Source organism: Mastigoproctus giganteus, chromosome 11 (genome assembly GCF_048544385.1).
Source record: "Mastigoproctus giganteus isolate SK-2022 chromosome 11, ASM4854438v1, whole genome shotgun sequence".
Classification (NCBI taxonomy): domain Eukaryota; kingdom Metazoa; phylum Arthropoda; class Arachnida; order Uropygi; family Thelyphonidae; genus Mastigoproctus; species Mastigoproctus giganteus.
This window is the reverse complement of record NC_143585.1, coordinates 146974610-146997281: the sequence shown is the minus strand read 5'-3', so window position 1 is coordinate 146997281 and position 22672 is coordinate 146974610. Positions and strand designations below refer to the sequence as shown.

The 22672-nt window shown below is 37.0% G+C and overlaps 1 protein-coding gene across 3 annotated transcripts in view; it reads right to left on the bottom strand.

Annotated features, from left to right (window-relative positions):
* Positions 1-22672, bottom strand: part of LOC150078504 (oxysterol-binding protein-related protein 9) — a 607385-nt gene that overhangs the window by 237968 nt on the left and 346745 nt on the right. For all 3 annotated transcript variants that reach the window (XM_090385178.1, XM_090385176.1, XM_090385177.1), the window contains one exon: positions 2730-2892. In XM_090385178.1, coding sequence (XP_090241304.1) covers positions 2730-2892 — 163 coding nt within the window. The remainder of the gene's footprint in view (positions 1-2729; positions 2893-22672) is intronic.

The following is a 22672-nucleotide window of genomic DNA, read 5'->3' as shown; positions in this document are numbered from 1 at the left end:
ATTCAGCCAATGGAAAAGAGGGATGCGGGTTACGTGGTAATACATAATAAATACTAAAATAAGTAACAGAAGCTTTATTGTGCAACCTTCTGTTTTAGTTTGCTTGATAAACCTCAAGCACGCCTTTATTTATCTAGCATGACCACGTGGTATCATTCTTGATTTCCATAAAACATATTTATGTTTTCATAGCTGAGGAACACACAGTGTCAAAAGCTTCTGTATGTATTTTATTTTATTTTATCAAAAGAAGCAAGCACAGCGAGCAGGGTGTGAAGCTCCCCTAGTACAATATTAAAGCTGGTCCCCAGTTTTTCTTCTACAAAGATAAATCATATATTACTTGAAGTCTAAAGCAAGGAATCAAGTAATATTTGCTAGAATTCAATTTTTAAATACGAAAATAAGTAATTGCTATAGCTGTATAAATGGCTAACTGACATTATAAATCAGGATTTTATAAGCATAATAATACAATAGGATAATGGATAAAAGAGTATCATGTGTTTTTTATAATTTTAGGTATATGTGATCAAATTCAAATGCATGTTTTTTTTTTTTATCTCTTAATTATTTCTTCATTTTTTGACAGAAAAATTGAACAAAGTAATATAAATAAAAAGATATAAATAAAAAAAGAATGTTGCTAGGAAGGGGATTTACTGATTAAAGAAACTAACCACTGAACTGGAACGCTATTTGTGACATTTTGTATTATTCATATCTTTAATTTGGTAATAAAATCTTTTTTAAAATTTTAAAGAAATAAAGATAATATCATTATTAAAAGATATTTGAGAATGTGTGCTGGCAAATGTTGGGAGTAAGTACTTTGGTTATGAATAGAATTTATTCTCTTGAAACAAATCCATTTTCAGGCCACATTCAAATTATTTATCCAGCACATAGAAATGATACTGTGTTTCTATATTCCAATGAAATTTGCATTTGTTGACAAATTTACTACACATTCATGAAATTTATTAAATACATTCCTAACATCAATGTGCAGACGTGAGGAACTGCCTTTTATCAGGTTATTGTGACTCTAACACACCTCACTGTAGTTGCTTACAGAAGTACTTTCTTCAAGAATTCTACATCAAGTTTTAGATTCCCATTTAGCACTGTCATTGGTATAACTTTCCCATAATGAGGCTTCATACAAGAACTCCTACATTTGAAAGTAACACTTGTACACAAATATGTGAGCAAGTATTACTTTCATCCATATCATCTGATAAATCTGTATATGTATTTGCTCCTCCCATAATCAACAGTTTTCCTGAACCTTTAAGACCTCTTCAATGATAATGGCAAAGACTCTCACACCACCTTTGTTCTAATGTACTGCATCTCTACAAAACAGGTTCCTTCTGCTTACATGGGCCAAGCTGTTAAAATTTCCCCCCAAAAGTCTTGCAGAGACCTTCAGGTTTAGAGCTAATTGACAACACTTTTAACAGCCGTATAGCATGTATTAAAACAGCAAAAAAAAAAAAAGAATCTCGGTTTATAAACACCAAGCAAACTTTGTTTTGTGGAAATTTGCATTCCAAGTGATAGTAACTTGAGATGACAATTCAATGTCAATTCAGAAAGCAAAAAAGATTTTTATCAGAGAAAATAAGTACAGAGGACGGAATTCTTTTAACCTTTTGTGTCTGTTCTGAAGTTTTTGTGAGGAAAAAGAGTACAGAAATATTAGCCAAAATCACCCTTCCCCGTTAATAATTAGCAAATGGCTGCTTTGCCCCTGTCAACCATAATTATTAAAGACCAGTGAGATATGAGCATAAAGAGATATCACGAATTTCACACATGTGAATGGACTGCACACTGATTAGCAGCACATTTATGGCATACTTTACTGTAGGTGTTTATACAGGGCTATAATTAGATCTTACTGGTAGTGGCACATTTTGGAATTACAACAAAATCTCTAATCAGCAAAGGAATATAAATCATGACCGTTTCTGGGTCTTGAAATCTTTAAAATTGGCTACATTTTTATCTCTAGGCAAGGTAGGTATGATCCAATTAATTCCACTATTCTTTATGCCTAATCAGCAAACACCCTTTTCAGTCCTTTCAATTTGTTTACCAGCCTGAACTTCACTTTGTGCTCCATATCTATAGTGTCAATCAAGAAAACTGCCAAAAAATGAAAAATTTTAGATTGCATTTTTTCCCAGAGATTTGGATAGTACTATTTATTTTGGATATATTTGGATATTATTTTCAAAAACTACATGTTTTCATAGTTTCAACACCTGTCTGTTACTTTTTTGAATTTCATCATAGCTTAAGTGAAAGTGGTGGTAGTGCAGTTCTGCCAACTCTGTACATTAATTGTATAATTTTAAATGAAATATGGTCAACATTTACCCCAGGGACTCACACCTGAGTATGTGCTTGGCACACCCAGGGTCCCGAGCTGGATATCATCATTCTTCTCTTACTTGGTGATTCGCTTCTATTTCTGTGTCTCTCTCTCTCTCTCTCTCTCTCTCTCTCTCTCTCAGGGTAACTCAGAAATTTATCTTTTGGTTGGTGAAGCGAAAAGCCTCGGGCTTCCTTGTACCATATGGCTAATGATAACGTATGTACTAAATGAATTTGTCATCCACAGTACAACTGTGAAAATAGATTAGATTTTGCACAAAATTAAAAAAATCAGTTTTGAAAAAAAAAAAAAAAAAAGAGTTGGGTCTTGTTAATATTCTTACCTGACAAAGATATCTGGATGTGCAAAAAAATCAGCATACATTTCCAGAAGAGAGCGGCGTTCCAATATGAAAGTAGGCAAAACTACTTTGGTAAGATCCATTCCAATTTTTACTTGGGACAGGAGGTGACTTATAACACTACCTTGGCCTTCTATGCATCCCACTATGAATGAACAACCATTTTTGCATTTCATTTCATTAAATTAATTATAAATGCATCTAGAAATGCTTATCAGGGTCAAATATTTACTAGTAACTTGTTTAAACAAATGAATTATAGTAAAAGCTTCCTTTAATGAATATCAATTTAACAGACTTCAGAAAAAATAAACAGCATCCACTGAACTATGCTTTTTTGCTTCTACAGAACCCGTGCCATGACTGCCTCAGTCTGATGGTATTTGCTATCAGTAAAAATATTTTTACAATAAAGAAAATTTTAACTGTTGAGAGAAGAACATGGGTGAAATGAGAAGTTTTTTTCCCCCCTTGCCGATGCTGTATAAGCTTGCTTTCTTGCATCATATGCCTCTATCAATGCTAATTCGGTTGATCATAATTGGTTAGGTGCTCATAAATTCAGGACATTTTATTGTGACAGTTTTTGTAGATATCTGATAACAAATGTAATCTTCAGTACAGTATTTAAATGCCTTATTAAAGAGATTTGTTTATTTGGTATTTTTCTAAATATTTAGAAAGCAAAACATAAAAGTGAAGTTGACTCTTGTCATCATGAATACTGTAATATTGCCCTACTGGGAAGTTTGTAAACACAACTGGAGGAAAAGTATAATTCTTGAATGAATATTTTCTTTTGCTAGATTTCTGCAGGCTATAATTAATATATCATTGTGTTTTACAGATTTTGCATAATACAAAGATTACTATAACAGCTGGGAATAGTGAATTGGTCATAAGGTTATTCACGACAAAATAGTCATGAATTTCATCATTCGTCACTCATTTGGAGAGGATGGGACCTAAGTTCCATTGATTGTTGAAGTCACTTCAAAAGGCTTCTTCAACTGAGGCTATAGTTAGTCAAATCCCAGGCAGAGGGAATAGGGTTCCCTCTTATGAGTTATTCCAGAAAATTTTGGAACCCAGTGCTTTTTTTGTAAAAAAATATAGGTGCCAGTACTCATTCTTTGCTATAAGGAAAAACTGAAAATTAAAAGTACTCTAAAATTTTTTTTTTATCCTGATATTGCTACTTTACTAGTACAGTAATGTTTTTGGAATAAGAACAACAAATTAAGTATATTAACACACAGTTTAATGAGCATAAATTTATTATTCAAGAAAAAAAAAAGAAGGAAAATGTGAGTACATTTTGCTGGATCGAAGCGGTGGACCTACAATTTTAAGAAACAGTAGTGAAGAAACTGTTTTTGCATCAACAAAGCGCTGGTTGAGCTGACGATCGGATTCATTTGTGAAATTCCTCGTTCACATTCACTCGATGAAATTGGTATTGTATTCAGAGCGTCCATCAAATGCTTCAATTCTTCTGAAACCTTCTTATCAATTAGGTATCCCCGAAATTCATGAATTGCATCTCTTTCATTTAACTGTAACCTAATTGACAATTTTCTATCTTCATTTTCACCAAATGCCAACAATTCATGTTTAGAAGGATTGATACCTTTGTTGTCCTCATTTTCCTTCTCTCGTTATTGGTATTGTCACTAGTTCTTAAATTTAAATTTTTTCTTTTCTTTTTTTTTTGAAACTGTCCAAAATGTCGGTGTCATTCGGATATTCAGGTACTGTGGCCATGTAAATAGAGATAAGTAAAATTTACGGAAAAATGTGGATAACGTACTTCCGTGAAATAACAGATGATTGTTCGTCAGAGTAAAAGAAAATCACTTTTATAATTCTCGAACGGTGTGCTTACAGTTGATTCACTGAGGTGTTCAACCTACAGTCCGTGAGGAAAGGGAACTAAAACAGCATTTTAAATTTTGTTAATTATCAAAAAAAAATTTCTCATTAAATGTTTTGTTCAGTAAATGTAATTGTGTGCTTAATAAAATTTTCGAATATTTTCAATTTTACTTTTACATGCAACAAGATATGGGAAAAGGAACATACTAAAGAAATCTAACTTTCAATTTTTTTTTTTATGGCCCCTGTACGGGAAAAGGTTGGACACCAGTGCAGTAGAAGGTGGACCCGAGCCCATTGGGAATACACCTGGATCTGCTCACTCTTGACTAGCACGACTTCTCCGTATGTGGGACAGGTTTTAACAGGTACCACAGCTAAAGGGATTACCACTCTACACAAGTTGTAGAATGGTAATCCCTTTAGCTGTAGCAGCAGCAGCACTAATTGCCTGAAGGCTAGAAATGCCAACAGTGCGTACCGAGTTAATTCTCTCCTAATCTGTTCACTATATGAAAATTTTCTTTGCTCAATGGAAAGTATTTTAAATGTAACTTCCAAGGGGAATTCAAAATAATTCACTATAAAAAGACTTCATTAAACAGAGGTCCGACAGAGTACTTTAGAATTATAAAAATGGTTATACAGTTTTATTTAGAAAATATCTTAACAATAGACAGTAAAAAATGCAAATTTAGTTAAATAATTTTAAGCTTATTTGAATAGTCGGTAAATATCCGAAAAAAATTTACATGCACTGCATCCAAATGTCACACGTCACTGTTAAAGAAAGGTGCCGGTAAGCCGTACCATTGTGTCCCAACCGTCCCAAAAAAAGCACTGTAACCTAAAGCTGAAAAAATAGATGCATTGATCGAATTCATCCTATGGGACTATTTCAACTATTATTAACCAAAGCTGGGCTCAGCACTAAAGCAGGAAAACATATGATCCAAAGGAGTGGGGATACCTTAGCTAGGGGGGAATTGCGGGTAGTGGTTTTATGAATAAATACCTTATTGCATGCACTGTGTGATTGGTATCTACCGAGACAGTTGTAAATGAACATAATTCCTGAGTACATGCCTTTCTGTGTGCTAGGTGAGAGAGAGAGGAAATTAAGTGTAAGTATAAAGTTTTACTGGATGAATTTGAATGCTTGAATGAAAGAGTCATTCCCCTCGAAGGAATAAAATTAGGGAACTGATCAAATGATCAGCTGCCCACCTTAATGTCACAGATTACTTTTGTTGATCTGGAATCAAGGCCACAGCTGTGTATTTCTGAAGCTCTTAATTGCAGATTAGTTTTTGAAATAATTGAGGCTTTTTTTTTATTTTTTTTATTTTAATATACTAAAGTATACTTAATGTATAGTTTGAATTCCTACAGTCATGTAGGTTAGTTTACTTTTGTATTTAGATTAGTATTTGGAAAGCTACAGCATAATATTCAGATCGCCTTTGCTATCGATATTTTGGAGGGAACTTTGTAACTTTCATGGGTAGCTTAAATTTAATTTCACTAGTAGCTAAAATTTTATCAGCAGTACAATTTCTGTAATACTCAGTTAATTTACATTCTGTAATATTAAATTTGTAAAGTATTTGGAAAGCTATAATTTAATATTCAGACAGCCCTTGTTATTGATATTCTGGTGGAATTCTATAACTTTTATTCGGTAGCTTAAATTTAACTTCTTTAGTGATTTAAGTTTTGTCAGTAGTTCAAATTCTGTAATATATTGTAAATTTTAATTAGATAATGGTGGCTACAAGATCCATTTACAATACAAAGTTCAAGGACATTGAGACTCAAACAGAAATGCCTGCAGGCATTTCTGGTGTAAGTCGAGACTTCATCGTTTGTATAGCCTGTGGCAGGTATTGTAAGGCTGGTCTAGTAGACAAACCTAGCTCATTTGGTTTTCTTTGCAATGGATGCAATGAGTGTACCGATCTAATTACAACTTGGTGCATTACAAGAAGAATTTGAGTCTGAAGAAAGGAGTGCTTGTCCTAGAAACAAAAAACTGGGAGCTCGTCAGGGACTCAACTATCTCCTGACCTGCCATGTGATGCAACCCCCCACCCATTTGGATCGCAGAAAAGAATAGTCAACTGCAAGTGCAGACTGCTCTGGTCAAAAGTGATTTAGTTTTATTGGGAGACTACTGGCAGGGAAACGGGTAACATGTTTTGTAATAAAGATAGGTGGCTGCAAGATCCACTTACTAGGTGGTCTAGAACCAGAGTGTGTTTGCCATGGGCAACAATCGATGATGTTACCAACATATTGTCAGATTTGATGGAGGTAAAGAGAGAATTATTATTCACGTGGGTACTAACAATTATTAAACATACATGACCCAACCATCTGTTGGAGAAATATAGGACCATGCTGAAAAAAATGCTGCGAATTAGGTCAGAATGTGTATGTCTGCAATTCTGCCCAGACACAGCATGTAGTCCCTCCTATAAGAAGCACTATATGCTGAAAGCCTTGTAGATTAACTTGAGACTTTATGGAAACCAAGACTCTAAGTGGGAAATTTATCAGTGCAGAAGCAATTCATTGTTATGGGTGATGAAACATGGGTTCATCACTGGGATCTTGAGACCAGGCAAGAATCAATGGAATGGAAGCACAAGGGTTCTCTCCAACCCAAAAAATTTCGGATACAGCCTTCAGCTGGAAAGATTATGGCCACCAATTCTTGGGATGCTGAGGGAATTTTGTACATTCATTACTTGGAATACAAACATTACTGAGGAGTCAATGCATCCCTACTGTACAACCTAAGGGATGTCATAAAGTAAAAATGCCATGGAAAGCTTTCCAGAGGTGTGCTGCTTCTTGAGGACCACACACCAGTGCACAGGTCACATGCTGCTACTGTTGCTTTGAGAGATTGACTTTACAGAATCCATCTTACAGACCGGATCTGACCCCCAGTGGCTATTTCCTGTTGCAACACCTCAAGAAAAACATAACTGGACGTCACTTTGATGATAATAATGAACTAAAGTCTGCTGTTTCTACATTCTTTCATGGACGGCGCAAAGAATTTTATTTGGGATATTTCCTTATTGCCAATAAAATGAAACAAATGTATTGAAGTTCAGGGGAGTTACATTGAAAAATAAAAACAGATGTTTGCCTACATCTCATTTCTTTCATAGGTAGTTAGATAATTTATTAAATGCCCCTCGTATGTTAATTAAACATTTGATTTTTAATTTAATTTATTTTTGTTAAATGTTTATTATGATGTATTTTGATGATTTGCATATTTTCATTTAGTTCAACTGGCTGTGTTCACATTTATTTTATTTTTTCATGATAACCCCAACCAGAAGAGGTATGAATGCTGAGAAGGCAGCAGTTACTTGTTAGACTTTAATTTCTGTAGATTGCAATTTGAAATTGGACAGTACACATATGTTGACTGATTGTGGCATGTGTTCGGACTGGTTTGAAAGAGAGGGGAGAAATTATAAAAGTCAATTCAGAAGAACAGTGCTACAGAAAAAGCATAGAGCAGAAACAAATGTCTATGAGACAGAGAGTGGAGAATCTTTTGGAATAAAATCTTGAAGCTTAAGAGAGGTTTTGGGTGCACCATCTGAGATGTGAAAACAATATTCTATGTAAGGAGGATCTGAGATTTGTGCAGAGTGAGAAGTTACTGACGAAATATAATGCTGAAAGTGAAAGAAATACCCAGTTTTATTTTTTTTTTTCGAGGCAGAGGAAGCAATATTCAGGCTGTGCTTATGCCAAGAGAGGGTAGAAGTCAGGGTAAACCCTCATAGAGATATGTGATCTTGTCTAGAGATTGAGTTTCATTGAAGATAAGCGCAGGTCTCTTTTTTGTGAGATATAAGATAGGACTAAATTTTAGAAGGATTAAAATTAACTAAGTTATCTGTGTCCCCATTGGAGAGTTGGTATTCAAAATGATGAAGTTGTTTGTGCATGGCAAGGCTGCTCAAAACTGGAAGGAGAAATATAATATGCTACATCTGCAAAACTATTGATAGGATTTTCATTTGGTGGAAGATCATTAATATAACAGAGGTGAAGAGCTGGAGAAAGAACTGAACTTAAGGACACTAGCATTTAATTTACTCTATTATTTAATTTTCTCCATGAAATATTCCAGATTTTTCAGCCCGCCCGTGCACACGCGCACGCATATACCTAAAAGAACTACAGCAGATATTACATTGTAAGTTAGGATTAAATTGGTGTCTGCAATTCCACACACACACGCACAATTGGAAGAAGTCCATGACAAGAGGCAAATCAATGAATTCAGCCCTGAAGAGACTGTGCAAGGCTCATGGGGTAGAATTTTCTCAAGATGGTCGATGCTTGTTAATAGGCAAAAATTTTACTCCGATGGGATACACTTAAATAGCAGGTGTGCAATAATATTTGCTGATATCAAGGCAGCACTGAGTGAGTTCAAAAATTGCTAGGTTGGGTAGGGCAGGCTCAACACAGAATGACAGGATAAATGCAGCAGAATGAACTTGAAAGATTTGGAAGAGAAGCTAAAAATAAACAGGGCACCTGAGGCTGATAGGATCTAAAAAATTGTTACAAGAAGCAGCAAAAGAAGTAAGCAAATCTTTGTTTAAAATTATGAGTGAATCATTGGATTTAGGGGAAAATCTATAATTAAAGATGTAAAAATGTCTCTGCTATTCACAAAGGAGGATTCTCAAATGGCAAAGTGAGTAATTAAAGATGTAGTCTTGACTTCAATTCCAGGGAAAATAATGGAGTAATGGAAAAGAAAAATAATCACTAGTTAAAGAAGTAATGTAGGTACTGCATTCCTGTAAAGGAACATCTTTAAAGGACAGTAAGGGGAGATCTTGTCTGACCAATCTAACTAGCTGCTATGACGCAGCAACAAAGGAACTGGGTGAAAAAAAATTTTTTTACATAACAATTAAGATTTCAGTAAAGTTTCTGTCACTGTTTCACATGAAAGAGTACTACTGAAAAAATTGGAGGAACATGGCATTAGGTGCAAATCACTGATAGGGATAAACTGATGGTTGACTGACAGAAGACAGAGAGAAGCTATAAATTGGCACTGCTCTTATGGGAACTAATGTTATTAGTGGAGTCCCTCATGTTTCTGTGGCCCCATAATGTTTTCAATATTTATTAATAATACTAATCAAGGTACATCAAGTTTATTGTCTAAGTCTGCAGATATACAATTGGTTGATTGGCAAAGTGATTAAAGGCAGGAGTCAAAGTGTACAACCGCAACTAGACCTCGAAAAATTATGCGCAGACATGCTGGAAGTGGCAATTGAGATTTAACATTTAAAACTGCAAAGTATTGCATAATGGCAGAAATTAATCCAGAAGAACATATCAATTAGATGGTACACACTCCTCAAGGTAGGGGAGAACAAAAGACTTTAGACTTAGTCACTCCTCTTGTAACAGCTGGCATCAAGGTTTCACAGAGAAATCACCAGTCTTTCCTGTCGGAGCAATAGTCCTGACCTGTCTCCAGGCCACTCCACTCTTGGTCAGGCTATCCTGGATGTTATCTTCCAATTTCACAAGTGGTCACTCCCCTTGGTCATGCTCCAGAGAGTTTGGCTCCGCAGGTTAAATGTGGAAACTAGTTGTCATCCATTCTGATGATATGGCCACACCACTGAAGTTAGGCTTCCTGATTCTGCAACTGAAGTGGATTCACATTTAATGCAACCCATATAGTTTGATTGCAGACTTGGTCTCATCTTTTCTTCTGTTCACTCTTCAAAGGTATACCACATTTCGGCAGCTTGCAGTCGGCTCATGCTGTGAGGAAAGGGTCCACAATTCACAGTTGTATGTCAAGGTTGGTATAAGGTTAAATTGTACATATTTAACTCTGTTCTCTTTCTCACCTCCTTGATAAGCCTCAGTTTATGGCATGGTACAGGCATCCCAAGGTTACAATCCTCACATTTAGCTCTTCATCTATTTGGCCATCCTTGCTGATGGTAGATCCCAAATAATTAAAATGCTGAACCTGATCAATATTTTTCCCATCTCAGGTAATCAGATGTATACAGATTTCCAGGAAATTACTATAGACTTGGTCTTTTTGGAGCTAATGACCATTCCTCTTTTTCCCATAGTTTTCTGCAACATGTTCAGGTTATATTGAAGATTTTTCTGCAATTTGGATATCAACACCACATGATCAACAAAAGCAAGCTCAGATGGCAACAGGCCTCATCATTCAATTTTCCAACTGGAAGGGCCTTGCAGTCCTTGATGATATCATCCATGATGATAATGAAGAGATAAGAGAGAGAATATCTCCTTGCCTCACACCCGATTTTGTCAAGAATTCTTCTGACTTCGTGTTGCAAGTTCTCACATAGCTTACAACTTAGCTACAGTAACTCCTAATGGCAGCTAGTAAGTTTCAGCTCCAGAAACGGAGCTAGAATTTGTGAAGCCCGAGGCAAAACCTTGTAACAGCACCTAATTCATATCGTAGCTTAACACATGTATATATGCAGTACTGCATCTAGCATTTCACTTTTTGTGGTTAATAGAAGTCATTAGTAGAAAATTACTAATGACTTCTATTCTCCACTCCATGTAATTAAGGCAGTATTAGTATTAGAAATGGCTGCATAGTGCAGGAAAGCCTATGGCTTATGCTGCACCGGCCAAAAAAAAAAAAAAAACGAATAAAGCAATGATAAAAAAATAAATAAAATAAATAAATAAAATAAAAAAATAATAATAATTAATAAAAGAAAAGGAAATTAAACCTATTATCCTATGTGCTTCCCTGACCTGAAGGTACTATCCAGATGACCTTTGAACTTCCCCAAACTGTCAGCCTCTACCACCCATGTAGGCAACTTATTCCAGTAAATTATAACTCGCTGGCTAAAATAAAACTTCCTGCAGTCCAATCTAAACATTTCCCCCCCGTTACTTGAATTTATGTCCCCTAGTTCTAGCATCATTTATAACCTTGAAAATTCCGTCCTCATTCATTTTACTGATGCCTCTCAGAGCCTTAAACACCTCAATCAAATCTCCTCTAAGGTGTCTAGTTTCCAAACTCTGCAACCCACATATTCAAAGTCTTTCTTCATAAGGACACCCTTTTGGCAATCTCAGCAGGCGAGTTACTCATCTTTGCACCCTTTCAAGAAGCTCGATGTCTTTCTTTAGGTGCGGTCTCCATACTTGAACACAGTATTCCAAGTGTGGTCTAATAAAAGCCTTATATAATGGAATTATCACATCCCTATCTCTACTTGCAAAAGTTCGATAGATCATCGATAGGACACCATGGTCCTTCCTTGCAACTTGTTTACAATGCTCAGAGAATTTCATGTCTGACCGTATCGTAACACAAAAGTCCCTTTCTTCCAGTACTGGGTTTAGTTGAACCCCACCAAATGAATAAGTTATTTTTGGATTACTGTTTCCCAGGTGTAATACCTTACACTTTTTGGATTAAAGCATAGCTGCCATTTTTCTGACCATTCTTGAAGTCTATCTAGGTCTCTCTGAAGAAGCTCAGCTTGACAGTGATCATTAACTACTCTACCAATTTTAACATCATCTGCAAATTTAGACATCACGCCCTCTATCCCTTCATCAATGTCGTTTATGAAAATTGAAAACAACAGTGGTCCTAATACTGATCCTTGGGGAACCCCACTTCTTACATCAACCCAATCTGAGGAATAGCCATTTATCACAACCCTCTGCCTCCTGCCCTGCAGCCATCCTGCTATCCATCTAAGGATTTTCCCAGTGATTCCAACCTGTTCCAGCTTATAAAGCAACCGCTCATGTGGGACTGAGTCAAAAGCTTTGCGGAAATCTAAATAAACAATGTCGAAATTATTCCCTAAATCCAGCTCGTGAGTGACCCTTTCAAAATAGCGAACCAGATTTGTTAAACATGATTTTCCCTTTACAAAACCATGCTGAGTATCCTTGAGAATTTCAATTCGATTCAAATGATCCTGAATTCCACCCTTGATCATTCCTCCATGATTTTCTCTACCACCGAAGTCAGACTGATAGGTTGAAAATTTCCCACTTCACTCTTAGAGCCACCCTTATGTACTGGAGATACATTGGCACTTTTCCAATCCAAGGGAATCTCCAGAGAGTCTAGTGATGCTCGCATAATTAGCCTCAATGGTTCAATGCACTCACTTGCCGCCTCCCTTAAGATTATAGGGAAATCCATCAACTCCAGGAGCCTTACTGACCTGTAGGCTCGAAAGTTTTTTCATTAAATAATCATGCGAAATTTCAATATCATTAACTACATATTTTTCAATTTCGCTCCCACAATTTCCCATTGCCACAAAAGGTTTTTCATTTGTAAATATCGATGCAAAATAACTGTTGAGTTCATCTGCAACGGCAGCTGGTGTATTTAATACTATCCCCTTTCCCTTACGTAAAGGTCCGATCTGGTTTGTCATGCTCTTCTTGGCATTTATATATGTGAAGAATTCCTTATCTCCCCCCCCCCCTCTTTGCTCTGTTTGCTAGTGATTTCTCATAAACTGCCTTTGTCTGTCGAACCTTTTCTGTGGCTCTATTACAGATCACCTTGTAGCTATTATAGGCTTCAGTACTTTTTATTGCTCTGTAACTTTCCCATGCCACCTTTTTCTGCTCAAGTAATGTGGCAAATTCACTATTCATCCAACTTGGAACCCTCCTCGTGGAGCATTTTTTTAATGGTATATACGCATTCAAGGCATCTGTGATTAATGTTTTAAAAGCGTACCATAGTTCAAATGTATTCATTCTCTGCGCGATATCTACCCAGGCACCTTAAGGCATCGTAATTTCCTTTTCTGAAATTAAAACCCATTCCTTTGCCTTTTACTACTGCTATCTCTCTCATCATCATCCACCGTAGAACTCCGTGATCACTTCCTGCTACTGGTTCCTCTACTGTCAGTCCTGTTATGTCATCTGATTCATGGGTGATGATGAGGTCTAGGATATTCTTTTCTCCAGTACTTTCCCTGACATGATACAAATAACAGTCATCTAGTTGATTTAAATATTTTGTTCCCCATGTCGAGTTTCCTTCCCATTTACTCCAATCAATTAGAGGCAAATTGAAATCACCCATAATAAGACATTGATGCTTACTTGCCCATTCCGTTTGCATGTAGAGGCTTTCGTCATAATCTTCACAATCACCTGGTCTGTAGGGTTTATTGTATGGATTACTGTACTATACAGTAATTATGGATTACTGTATCTATCGCTGTGGTATATTTGTATAATTGTAGATAACAAAACCTAACACTACAATAAACAAGAAAAGATATTTTGTATTTGGGGTAGAGAGAAAGTAGAAATTTGATATTGAATGTGAAATGTAAAACATGTTATTAATGGCATGGCGCCTATTTTAGGCGGTGCCTGTAGCAAGTGCTTCACTGAGCACCCCTAGCACCTGGCCTGTTCTGCTAACATTTTTCTTCTCCAGCACTCTCCTTAACTTACACCATGGAAGCTTGTCAAATGCCATCTCAAGGTCAAGGTAGTAAAGATACACTTCTGAGTCATACTCAGTGGATTTCTCACTAAACTGCTGAAGTGTAAAGATAAAATCATGCGTGCTCGTTCCCTATATGAACTTGCATTGGGCCTCCTCCAGAAGCCCCTCCACCTCTTTCCTGAGCCTTGTTTCCAGAATTTGAGAATACAGAAAAAAAATGCCTTGATTTTTTGGCACTTCATCATCTCAGGTGTTATGCCATCATGGCTTTCAGCTTTTATTTAGCCACATCCAGCTCTGCCAGACTGGTATCATTCTCCTTGCTGTCTCCATCTGCAATATCATATGACCTTCATTCCTACCAAAAGAACCTGGCAATACCCTTTCCACCTATTCATAACTTCACCACCCTGCTCAATTAGAAATGAGCCTTCCTTTGATTTGATGTACTTCAGGTGACATTCCTTGTTTGTTTATATGCATTAGAGCAATAAGGCCACAATGCACCTAACTATGGTAATGTTAAATACATAGTTTTATCTGTATAAATGTTGCTGAAGTTTACACAAAAGTACAAATTTTGGCTACATGTGGCGTATCTGCTAGGAGGTCAGCAATACTGAAAGAAGTGTTCATCGTGGGAAATGAGGTAACCACACAGCTTGTGGGATAGTGAGCTGGGGATTGCAATTCGTGCACTGCGGTGGATTAGTGCCTGCAATCAGATTAAGGTGTGTATGTTTGTGTGGCCTATTGATAGTCGGACTAGTATGACTTTTTCATGTCTATTCTCGTATATACTGTATTTACACAGTGTGAAATCTTTCTTTATACAGAGTAGCTTGTTACCAACTTGACTTTTCCAGATGGGTTGCCATTGTTCAAGACATTGCTTCTTTATAATTAACTTGTAATCTGAGACTGGTACATTAAAAGGATTGATCTACAGGATTTATACCAGTTTTGGCAGCTAGATCAGCATGTTCACTTCCAGCAATTCCAATGTGACCAGTGAGCCAAGAAAAGAGAACTAGTTGTTTGTTCTTATTTAACTTGGTCATGGTATTACAAATCTGTATGATTAAGAGATTATAATGATTTCTATTCTGCTGGATAGCATCAATAACACTAATGGAATCTGCATAAATAACTATGCAATATGTTTGTTGTGAATGCAAAATTTAAGGCTATGTAAATAGCACAGAGTTCTGAGTTCTGCAGTATAGCTCTTACACTCAACAGGGAGTTTCTTGGCTATGGTAATGTTGGGAAATAATGCTGCTGCTACAGCAATATGAATTTTAGATCCATCCATATAGATTGACGTGTACTGTACATGCTGGGGGTTCTCAAACCGGCATGAATTTGCAGTAAGTTCTGTTGGGATAAGGTGTGTTGTCCCCATGCTTTGAATGATAGATCGCACAGTGGTATATGATACATCCAAGATAGGATTGTACAACAGGCAGCAGGCTGTATCTTGTATCTGGTTGTGTTTTTTTTTTTTTTTTTTTTTCTTTTGGTAGTTGTTGGCACATAGGCTTCTGTGGCCATAATACACCTCCCAAGGTTTTTTTTTTGTAGTACTTTGATCCAAGCCCGAGGCGGGAATCGAACCCGTGACCTTTGGGTTGCCAGGCAGGCACTTTACCCACCCGGCTAGCCCGGTCAGCATATCTGGGTGTATCTTCTGTTTTGAGACCCGATACGGTTCCCAGAACAGTGCAAACTGATCTGGTTCAAAGGGACTTAGTTTTATTAGGAGACTCCTGTCAGGGAAACGGGAAATATTTTTTGTAATAAAGATAGGTGGACCAGAACCAGGGTATATCTGCCAGGAGCAACTATTAATGATGTCACCAACACTGTCAGATTTTAAGAGGGGTAAAGATAATATTATTATTCATGTGGGGGCTAATGATATTAAGCATACACGATCTGATGATTTGTTAGACAAATATAGGACCATGCTGAAGAAATGCCGCGAGTTAGGTCACAATTCTGCCTAGGCATGATAGGGGAGATTATATGCTGAAAGCATTGTGGATTAACTCAAGACTTGAAGGACTCTGCAAGGCTTTTGGGGGAAATTTCTATCAGCTTGGCCTGCACTTTTAGGTTGAAGGAATCTGTTTTGTAGATACAGAATACATTTAAACAAAGGTGGTGCAAGAGTTTTTGCCAGTATTATTGAATGTAATATAGATACGTGTTTATCTGATAACATTGGTCAAAGTAGCACTTGCACATACTTCAAGAGTTCTTGTTTTGTTACCGCAAGAGAACATATTAGCAATATGTTCTGAGGAAAGAAGTGTTTCAAATGAGCGGGTAGCTAATGCCAGGGAAGCCAGCTTAAATAACATTAAGAGGTGTGTCAGGGTTAATTATACAAAAACACCAAGTCTTAATTGTTTATACGGTGATGTCCGAAGCGTTGTCAATAAAATGATTGAATTCAAACTGCTGGTTAGGATGAGTAACGTTCACATAATAGGGCTTAGAGAAACGTGGTGCCACCGGAGATAGGGGATGATCAGCTTCAGTACAGTATGTATAATGTATTTAGAAAGTGGTGGGGTGCTTCTTATCAAAAGCAGCCTGAGTGCGAAAAAGCTTTACTAGATTCAGACATTTCTCATGCTAGTATAGAATCTGTAAGGTGTGAGATAGTTGGAAGCAAAGGCATAAAGAGCCTCTACATGCAAATGGAATGGGTAATTAAGTGTGAATGTCTTATTACGGGTGATTTTAATTTGCCTCTAACTGACTGGAGCAAATGGGAAGGAAACTCCTCATGGGGGAAAAAATTTTAAATCACCTAGACGATTGCTATTTGAATCAACATGTCAGGGAAACTACGAGCAAAAAGAATACTTTCAGAATATCGGAATGCAATCAGAATATCGTTACAGTGAATATTTGAAAAAATGGATTCCAAATCTATTAAAGTGATGGAGGCATAGAACCATTTTTCAGTTGTGAACTATCGGAATCATAGCTACATCACCGTAAACATTCATGCGTGTTGGAAAAATGTAAGGGGCCAGAGTCAGTTCATTCAGGAAATATGGTCAAACCAGAAGAAAATAGAATCTGTGCAATAGTAGAACTTGCTAAGTCGGTAGGAGGGGAAGGTTTTGATTATATGACTACTGAAGACGTTCACAAATAACTGGTAGAAAAAGAGGCTGGTGAAGTGGTTTTAATGGAAATGATATTGGAGGTTTGTTATGTTTGTTATTTGGTTTTTAGGAGCATTAGCAACTAAGGTCATATTGCTCCAGGATATTCCCTGACCTTTCCGCATCCTCCGTATTTATTGGTGACAGGCCCGAACCCCGGTCTAATCAAGAAGCGTGTTCAACGAACTGCTGCTCCTTCCCATCTGGCTACGGAGGCATCTGATATTGGAGGTAAACCAAATAAATTCAGAGGATGATAGTGCAGATGAAAATTCTGAAGTTGCAAATTTCACACTAAAAAGCATACAGGAATTCATAAACTTAGCTGAGCAATTAGAATCCTATTTTTTGAATACAGATCCTTCAACTGAAAAGAGCACAAAGTTCATAACATGAAATTTGCAAAGATCTATATCAAGCAAATGCAAACTACTGATATTTTAAAGAGAGCAGAAGATAAATGAAATATACATGCTGCAAAATAAAGTTCAGAATGTGATGATTTTCTGCAACAGAGAAAAGTTCTCGTTTGATTGTGCTCAGCAGCAGTGAAGAGGCAGAAATTAAATGAACATACATTATCTGACATATCTATCACATTTTAAGACATTTACAGAACTTAAGCCAAAGTTTGCAGATGATACAAAGGTTGGCAGGGTTGTTAATGACAGTAATGGCAGTGTGTTACTGCAATAGGATCTGGATAATTTGGGCAGATGGGCTAAGAAGTGGCAACTGAAGTTCAACCTTGACAAATGCAAAGTATTGCATATGGGTAGAAGTAACCCCAGAGAAACATACCAACTGTGTGGTACTACACTTAAGGTGGTAGAAAATGAAAAAGACCTGGGAGTAATTGTGTGGGCAGATATGAAGTTTTCTGAGCAATACAGACAGGCTGCCAGAGAAGGTCATGGGGTTTTGTCAATGATATATAGGAATTTTGCTACCAGGGGAAAAGGAGGTGATTATCCCTCTGTATAAGACAATGGTCAGTCCATGCCTTAAGTACTGCATACAGGTCTGGAGGCCTCATTTTAGGAAGGATGTAGATTTACTTGAGCATGTAAATGCAATGCTTGAAACTATCAAACATTCCATTATACTTTTGCAGATTGCAAAGGTAGGTAATGATTTTCTTTCCTAATTATTTCATATTGTGAGATTTTTTTTTAAATTCAATTTACTGTTATGATTAACACATAGCTTGTCTTAAATATATAAACTTTTAAAAATATTTTATACTAAAAAAAAAGGCAAAATATTTGATTCTGTGCACTTTCTTTCAGAAGAATAGTAGTTGTTATACATTTTTAACTTTCTTTATAAAAGAATAAGAGAGGTTTACCTCAATATGATATGTAGAACACTTCCGTATGATGCTCTCTAGAAGTTGAAACGAAAACAATTAAAAAATCAAAGGTCTTGCATTACAGTGAGAAATAATTGAAAATCAAATGAACACAATTGAAAATCAATTTAATGCAATTAAAAATTAAGTAAAATTAATTAACGAAGAAATCGCAAAACAATTTTCCTTCCTACCTGATTTTCCTTTTCCCAACTTTTCAGTCAGGTAAAATTACATAAGACCGGATTTCCTATTCGGATATTCCTGCACTTTTTGGTCAGGTAAAATTACATAAGGCTGGATTTTCTATTCGTAGGAAGGAAAGTCGTTTTTCAATTTTTTCATTAAATTAATTTTTTACTTAATTTTTAATTGCGTTAAATTGATTTTTAATTGTTTCTTGCTGTAATGTAGAAGTTTTGATTTTTTTTTAAATTGTTTTCATTTTGGTTTCTGGAGAGTGTCGTACGGAAGTGTTCTACGCAAGGGGTACTAGGAAAGTTTTGCAATATGACGCAACAATGAATCACAGGAAGCTGCTTGTTGCTGCATGTTGAGACATGTTCATACGTGCATAGTAGCCGCCGCGCCAAGTCGATGGGCTCAGTTATTCATTAGTAGTGAGAGTGTAAAGTGCTTGCGATGGCATCGTGGTCACGAAATGAGATAAGGACAGTTTTGCGGTATAATTTCGTGCGTGGTTTAACCATAGACCAGTGCTTAGAAGAAATGACTCTTGCACTAGATGATGATTGTCCACATCGTACAACGATATTCAGGTGGTATAGAGAATTCCAAAGGGGAAATTTCACTCTGGAGGATTCTGAGAGGCCGGGAAGGCCACGAACGTCAGTTACGGAGGAAAACGTTACTGCTGTGAGGAAAATGCTTGACGAAAACAGGCGAGTGACCTACCAACAGATAGAGGATACTTTGGGCCTAAATGCACCAGCAATTCGTTCGATTCTGCAAGATCATTTGCACGTGAAGAAACTTTGTTCTCTCTGGGTGCCGCATCAACTGACTGAAGAGCAGATGACACGACGTGTGACTTGGTGCCGGGAGATGTTAAAAAAGTTTGATAAGGGACAATCTCGGTATGTGAACAACAACATGACAGGTGACGAGACTTGGCTGTACTATTACGATCTGCCGACCAAGGCTCAAAACAAAGTTTGGGTCTTTGATGATGACGACACACCCGTAATTGTCAGAAAATCCCAATCTGTAAAGAAGAAAATGATAGCTGTATTTTTCAAATCGAGTGGAATTGTGGAACGTGTAGTTTTGGACACGCAGAAGACAGACACAGCTAAGTGGTATACTGAACAATGCCTGCCTAAAGTCATTGGATCTATGAAGAACCTGCGGCCAAAGTCAAGAATGGACACCTGGTACCTCCATCACGATAATGCTCCAGCTCACTGCGCCAAAGCCTGCACCGAATATTTGACCACGACAGGACTGAAACTTCTCGAGCACCCTCCCTACAGGCCAGACCTTGCTCCCTGCGACTTTGCACTGTTCCCGCATGTGAAAATGAAGCTAAAAGGGAGGCGGTTTTCCAGTGATGAGGACCTTCTACGGGCTTGGGACAACGAGTGTGCTTTACTCCCTAGTGAAACTTGGCAGAACTGGTTTAAAGATTGGTTTCGGAGGATGGAGAGGTGTATTGAATGTAGAGGAAATTACTTTGAAAAAATTAAATAAACAAAGCTGTATTGCAAAACTTTCCTAGTACCCTTTGTACAGGAATTTTTCTAGCAGGGATAAGGAGGTGATTATTCCCTTGTATAAGGCAATGGTGAGGCCACACCTTGAATACTGTATACAGGTCTGGAGGCCTGTATACAGTATTCAAGAACTGGTAGAACTGGTTTAAAGATTGGTTTCGGAGGATGGAGAGGTGTATTGAATGTAGAGGAAATTACTTTGAAAAAATTAAATAAACAAAGCTGTATTGCAAAACTTTCCTAGTACCCTTTGTATCACATTGAGGTAAACTTCTCTTATTCTTTTACAGATATTGATATCAACGTAGAACGTATTGAGCATTATAGCTCTGGTTCATACTATCAAATTTTTAACTTTCAAAAGTTCACAGTGTTTACGTAGTACATATGTAAACATATATATGTACTATGTACATATGTTTACATAGCAGGCAGATATGAAGTTCTCTGAGCAGTGCAGACGGGCTGCAAGAGTAGCTCATGGTGTATTGTCAATTATATATAGGAATTTTTCTAGCAGGGATAAGGAGGCGATTATTCCCTTGTATAAGGCAATGGTCAGGCCACACCTAAGAGTACTGTATACAGACCTGGAGGCCTCATTTCAAGAAGGATGTAGAGCTGCTGGAACGAGTACAGAGAAGGACAACAAGATTAGTGAATGGAACAAAGGGGTGCTCTTACGAAGAAAGGCTTAAGTTTTGCAAATTACAGTGTCTGGAGACTAGGCACCAGCGAGGTGATCTGATAAAGGTGTATAAAGCCTTGAATGGTTTGAGCATGCTCAATGCTGATGGGATTCTTCCTCTTGCTCAGAATAATCAGCTGAGAGAGCATAAATTCAAATTGAGGAAAGACAGATGTAGGATAGATGTGCGGAAATTTGCCTTTAGCCAGCGGGTGGTTGGTTGGTGGAACAGACTTCCATCCCTTGTCGTGGAAGTTGATAGCCTAAATAAGTTTAAGGCTCAGCTGGACAGATATTTTGAACGAACAGAGGGGTGAAGTGGACGTGGTTATTTTTTATTTATTTATTTTTTAAAATTTATTTATTAATTTTTTTTTTTTTTTGGCTGATGCTGCATAAGCTTGCTTTCTTGCATCAAATGCCTCTGCTAATGCTAATGTACAGAGAAGGGCAACAAGGTTGGTGAGGGGAATGAAGGGATCCTCTTACCAAGAGAGGCTTAAGTTCTGCAAATTGCAGTGGCTGGAGACTAGGCACCTGCGCGGTGATCTGATTGAGGTGTATAAGGCCTTGAATGGGTTGATCACGCTAAATTCTGATGAATTCTTCCACTTGTTCAGATTACGAACCTAAGGGGGCATAAATTCAAATTAAGAAAAGACAGATGTAGAATAGATGTGTGGAAATTTCCCTTTAGCCAGCGGGTGGTTAATTGCTGGAAAAGACAGATATAGAATAGATGTGCGGATATTTCCCTTTAGCCAGTGGGTGGTTAATTGCTGGAACAAACTTCCATCTGTCGTTGTGGAAGTTGATAGGTTGAATAAATTTAAGGAGGAAGTGGACAGGCATTCGGATGGAATGGTGTAATATTTTTTTTTTTTTTTTTTTTTTTTTGGCTAATGCTGCATAAGCTCATACACATGCTTTCTTGCATCACATGCCATTACTACTACTACTACTATTTGTTCAGTTATTACTATTTTTCATAAAATTAAGCTTCCGATAGTTATAAAAAAAAATGGTGCATTTTTGTTAGCTTTTGGAATGTAACCCCCTTTTTGTACTGGTTCTTAGTCCCATATAACACGGTTTCACACCACAAAAGATTTTATAGGAACCAAACAACTATGTTATACGAGGGTTACCTGTATTGTTACCTTAGAAGATTTGGTGGAACTTATATTTCAGGAGATGCTTCACCAGCCGGAATCTTCAAGGGCTTGCTATTTTGGGGACTCAAAACCAGAACTTCACAGGGTAACGTACAGTTGTATGGAAGAGCATCAGAGTCCAGCTGTACAACTGATTCACAAATTCAGGAAATACTCATTGAAAGACAATGCATTAATGGCCAAATGTGAAAATTATCCCTTTTCAGGATATCAAGAAGCATAAAGTAGATGGGAATATTAGCGACAATATAAAGAAGAAAAGAGGAGGAAGGTCCAAGACAATAATTGCTCAGTACAAACATCAATTAACAGATCTGTTAAGATTTCAAAGTAGGACAAAGAGACCACCACCACCTAAGAATCCTGGTTACTGTTCTGCT